Source organism: Anguilla anguilla, chromosome 2 (assembly GCF_013347855.1).
Source record: "Anguilla anguilla isolate fAngAng1 chromosome 2, fAngAng1.pri, whole genome shotgun sequence".
Taxonomy (NCBI): domain Eukaryota; kingdom Metazoa; phylum Chordata; class Actinopteri; order Anguilliformes; family Anguillidae; genus Anguilla; species Anguilla anguilla.
The window spans coordinates 3,648,854-3,653,957 of NC_049202.1; the positions used below are offsets into that span (position 1 = coordinate 3,648,854).

Consider the following 5,104-nt stretch of genomic DNA (forward strand, 5'->3'; position numbering starts at 1 on the left):
AAGCCCCCTCCCTTTCTCACCGCACTACAGAAATGAGTCCTCCACCTCCTCATGTTCAAACATCTGTTTCCGCTGTGGGGGTATTTTGGGCTGAGAAACTGCGAGCTGTGGGTGAGGGGAGTGAAACTGGGTGAGGGGAGTGAAACTGAGATTTGCATACGTGGGGTAGGAGGGGGAGTGAAACTCAGATTTGAATGCGCAGGGCGGGGCAGGCTGGTTCTGCTGGTCCCTCAGTGGGACTGACCCAAACTGGGAACAGGGCGCCGCTGTGCCCAGGTGTCTGGGCCGTCCCCAGGGGCTCAGTGTGAGTCGAGCGCACTTCCTGCCGCACAGGACTGCTCTGAGCGCGCTCACACATCACTGCTCCTCTCAGCAGGGCTCCAGAGCTGGGCCTGCCCCTCCCTGACTGATTCCGCATCGCTCACTTCACACACAACCTCTCAGCACTATGGAGCCCACTATAAACACCTGCATTTATTCAATAAGAAACATCCCAATAAAATAGAGTATCACATTCTGTGTATAATTTCAAATGAAGGACTTTAAGAATGTAGTGGACCCATAATCTTTGCTTAATTACGTTTTTTATTGATATGGCCTTTTTATAATTTGATTTGTTTATAGTACTTCTTGTAATTAATTATAATTATATTGTCCGTGAAAAGAAAACTCAGGTTACATTTCTTAGGTGATTCTTCCTAAATTTATATCAAATACGCTGTTCAGATTCAGGAATAAATATCTATTTGCGATTAAACTACTGAATCTTTAAATATTGTTGATTCATTGTCAGTTTACACATTTTTAATACATATTTTTTCATTGCCATTCATTTGAATTACTGGGTGTGTTGTAAAAATATGTTCAGTGGTCTGAGGATAATTCTGATTTCATGCAAGAATGGGCTGACTTGGTGGAATCAGGGTAGATTTTGAGCAAAAACAAGTGGATCACCAGGAGCACCAAACTCTATTTTATAATAATCACAGGCAGTCAAATCAATATCTGTTCAAATTATCTTTATTATGTCAACGAGTTTGATCTAACAGCTATCGCCAAAATCACACAAACACAAGTAAGGAGGCGTGTGTGTGCAAGTTTGTTGAGCAGCACAAGCAGAGCACATGTGAGATATTAGCAGTAAAAGCTCAGGCTGGAGGAGGGGATTCACACACAGACTGAGCTCAGTGTGTCAACAGTAAGGGGCAGAGGGGCTGAGAGCAGGACGGGGTAAAAACAGTGAGATCAGAGGGTGTGAGCTGCCCCCCCCCAGGCCTACTCAGAACACTGGTCCCTCCTCAGTGTCTGAGAGGGGGCGGACTGGGACCCCTGCGTGGCCTCGCAGGTCAGCGACTCCGCCTTCTTCCAGGCGTCCGCGCTGAGGGTCAGGGAGCTGCTCCAGCTGTACAGGCCGTCCTGCCCCAGGACCCCCGCGCTCCCGGCCACGCCCGAGCTGACGTCGGCACCGTCCACCTTCCAGCGCAGGGCCCAGTCCGAGGGGAAGCCCCGGTTGGCCAGACACACCAGTGTGGCCTTTCCCTGCTGACTCAGCTCCTCCCGGGAGGGGGGCAGGACTGTGAGGGCGGGGACTGTGTCACCTGGGAGACACGGCAGAGACAGTGAGGTCAGACAGTGGACACGCCCCCTCCCATGTGTCAATCATTCTGTCCTTGCGATGAGACGTGATGTAATACAGAAATTATCACTTGTAACTAATTTGGAGTGTCTACAATATAAAGTACATTGACATTATTAAAGGTTCTGTCTGCATGCATTCCATTACCATCATATCGTGTGACGGTAGTACTTAATGATAAAATTCTTCACCACAACCAGGACTGCTTCCAGTACATTTACGTTCAATTAATTCGACGTTTGCAGCTTGAACTGTCGATTATTTCAGTACCATAGACCCCATAAAATACGCAGAACTTCTTGCAAAAGAATGGATACTTAATGATATTTACGCTGAAAACCTACAGATGAATCACATTTTACGAGGTTCCCGTTGTGTTCCTTCACGTGTATGAACCGAACGCGCACTCCAACAGCAAGAAGCAATTTTCATAAAACATTTACATTAAGTTTTCAAAAGAATTACCCATTTGGTGAATATGTTTATTACATTGGAAATTCCTCCGTTTAAATTTTTTTTTCTTTTAATCAAACCAATATATGGCAGACTAGCGAATGTTATGACATCAGACTACAGAACATATGTCTGCAATGTAACACATTTTTTTGCGATCGTAAATAAAAATTAAAATAAAAAAAGATCTGAATGAATAAAACGATCGGATTTCATAACCAACACAAACGACAAAGTGTATGAAGTAGCTACGATCCAATTTCATTTTAAAGTGTGAAAAATAATTAACTCTGATTAAGTGTTAGGTGGACAACACTATTTTATTCCACATTTCTGAGAAAGAGATTGTCGTTTTGCAGACTGTGCCATAAATTACATTCTCCTACAGAGCCGCCGTGATCCCGCCGACGGCAAGGGAGCCAATGCAATTTAATTTAGTTCACCTCGAGCGCAAAATAGCAAAGTTATTGCATTACGGCCATCTAAATATCAATACGATAAAGACAGACTGTCCGAAGTAAAATGGGCTAGAATAAAAAAGTATTTGAAATCATTTGACAATCGAACTATAACATTTCTGTTTTTAATTGACGCATCTAAAAGAATTACAATTTTGATTCACGACATCGAACGTCGGAAAATTACAGCATATTAAAAAAAGAAGGCAAAAACATCGACAGTGAGGGATGTGGAAGAGAATTACTTACGTCCAACTGACAGTTTTGTGCCGCCACCGAAAGTGTACCACAGTGATACAGACTCATTCACCCGCCGTACAAAAACCTCTCACTCAAGAGACACAGCCGTCCGTTGGTTTTTCCATTCTTTACGACTTTACGCAGCTTTTCAAATGTATCAACGATTCGCTTGTAAAAAATTGTTCCGTGTACTTCTATTTGTATGTATCCGACGCAAATGTATCGTGCTCTTTTGAACTTTTCACATGCATATGTTTTATTTTACTTCTAGTTCAACTTCAGTGACTGATTCAGCCGGCAGAAAATAGAATGTGGAACGTAAAATGCAAACAACCCGCAGAAACTTAATGTAAAATGAATGTATCGAAACAGATCGAATCTTCTAATATTTTTGCGGAAAATGTTGAAAAGCCTTGTTTGTATAGCCACTTACTGCCGACTTCCAGTTTGGTCCCGCCACCGAAAGTCCACCACAGTGATTCAGTCTGATTAACCGGCTGTACAAAAACCTGCCTGTTGTGCACACTGCTGACCCGTCAGACATGTGTAGCGCTAGGAGGTCCCCTGCTGGAGAATCGTGGAACGACAATTAAGATAATTGTTAAGCTTATCAACGCAAATCGTTATGGTGTCAGAGTTATCAATATTAAATATGTTTCAAAACACTTTCTATGACAAATGCTGTTCGATTCGTAGGAAATGATAAATGATGTGACGGTGACAGGTGTAGTAGCGCGATATGAACAGAGGAGCGCTCTTCACCTCCTCTTTGGATAGCGTCATAGTTTCCTGCTATTTTCGAATCCCGGAGGAATTCAATTCCACGGAGTGCCATACGGGTAATCATTCAACCTTTTTTAATTTGTATTTTTCTTAGTCTTACTCAGACCTTATTTTGAACACAACTTGAACAGAAAGCATTCTTGATACGATGGCCACTTTAACTTAATTTATAGTTTCGTCTTGATTAGTGCCGTTTCTACCCCAGGGATAATAACACTGATATGAAAGTGTAAGTTTCAATCCTGGGTCACTGAAGGATCACAGTCTGTTAAAGTAATCAATACATCCTCTGTGTATTCCTTGACTCCTTGTGTGTTGAAAATATATATAGTGGCTAACTTCATTTTCTTTGTTTATTTCCCCCTGGGGATCCTTGCCCTCACTTGCCCTGAGTTCACAGATCAATTCAGCTTTGTTTCCTCGCCCTGAGTTCAAGTGATTGCTGGATCCCTGTCCCTCACTCCATAGTCATGGACCGCTGCAGATTCACTCCTCCCCAAGCCAAGCCTCAACATAGCCTGGATCTCCAGATGTATCACCTGGACCCTCAAAACTGCACTTCACTGAACTAGACAATTTGGACTCCAATTATTCCTGTTTTTCCTTTTTAAATCTGTGAGGTGGTTTCCAGGTGTCTTCAGATGTAGTGAAGAGTTTGCGGGTGAGAACAGAACACCAGGTTCATGAGTTCACAGCGAGCCATAGGCTTCCAGGCTTTAATCAGCATCTGTGGGGACGATCATACAGCGCCAGTGAAGCAGTACCAGAGGGAGATCCCCAGCCTCTGGGCAGTGACCCTTTCATCTGGCCACTCTGGCCAGCGGCTGCTGTCCATGGTCCTGCACACACTGGGAATCAGGTGAGTGGGAGAGAGAGAGAGAGAGAGAGAGAGAGAGAGAGAGAGAAGGAGACAGAAAGAGTGAGAACGAGAGATCACAGTAGGTAAAGACAGCAGTGAATAGAGCACGTGTCCCAGCCCTCTATAGACCCACTGCTGTTCACACATTAGAGCTCCTCTAACTGTGTGTGACAGGATTTGTATAGAGGAAGGGGCTTTGCATACCTGTCCTGCCTCACTGCTCCACACACTTTAAGACCCCCAGCACTGATCAGTGACTGTCCAGTCCTTTCACAGACACTGACACAGGCAGCATTATGATGATGTCAAACATCTTACTGCTGCTGATGCTGGGACTCTTTGTACAGGGTAAGATAGATAAATCCATTTTTATTTGGAATTTTGCTCATGTTTTATTTTTTCATTGCTTACTTTTCTAAACACAGCTGTTTTCAATACAGTGCCATTACAGTCTGATTATTACCTAAATTTAGCATTGTCTTTGATAATATTAATGTGCATTGACATCCATTTCCATGTTTTTATTTTCAGGATCAAAGGCAGCTGGATTTCTGACTCAGTCTCCAGCAGCTCGGTCTGTTCAGCTGGGAGACACTGTCTCTATCAGCTGTACATCCAGTTGGAGTATTTACCACTCCGTTGTTAGCAAGAGTTTACTCAGCTGGTACCTGCAGA

The 5,104-nt window shown here is 43.6% G+C and overlaps 1 gene segment (V, D, J or C); it reads right to left on the reverse strand.

Moving 5' to 3' along the window:
- Positions 1-1,002: 1,002 nt before the first annotated feature.
- LOC118221707 lies at positions 1,003-4,036 on the reverse strand. The segment is given in 3 exon segments: positions 1,003-1,598; positions 3,221-3,315; positions 4,032-4,036. Coding segments are annotated over 3 exon segments (423 nt in total).
- Between the last annotated feature and the right edge of the window lie 1,068 nt (positions 4,037-5,104).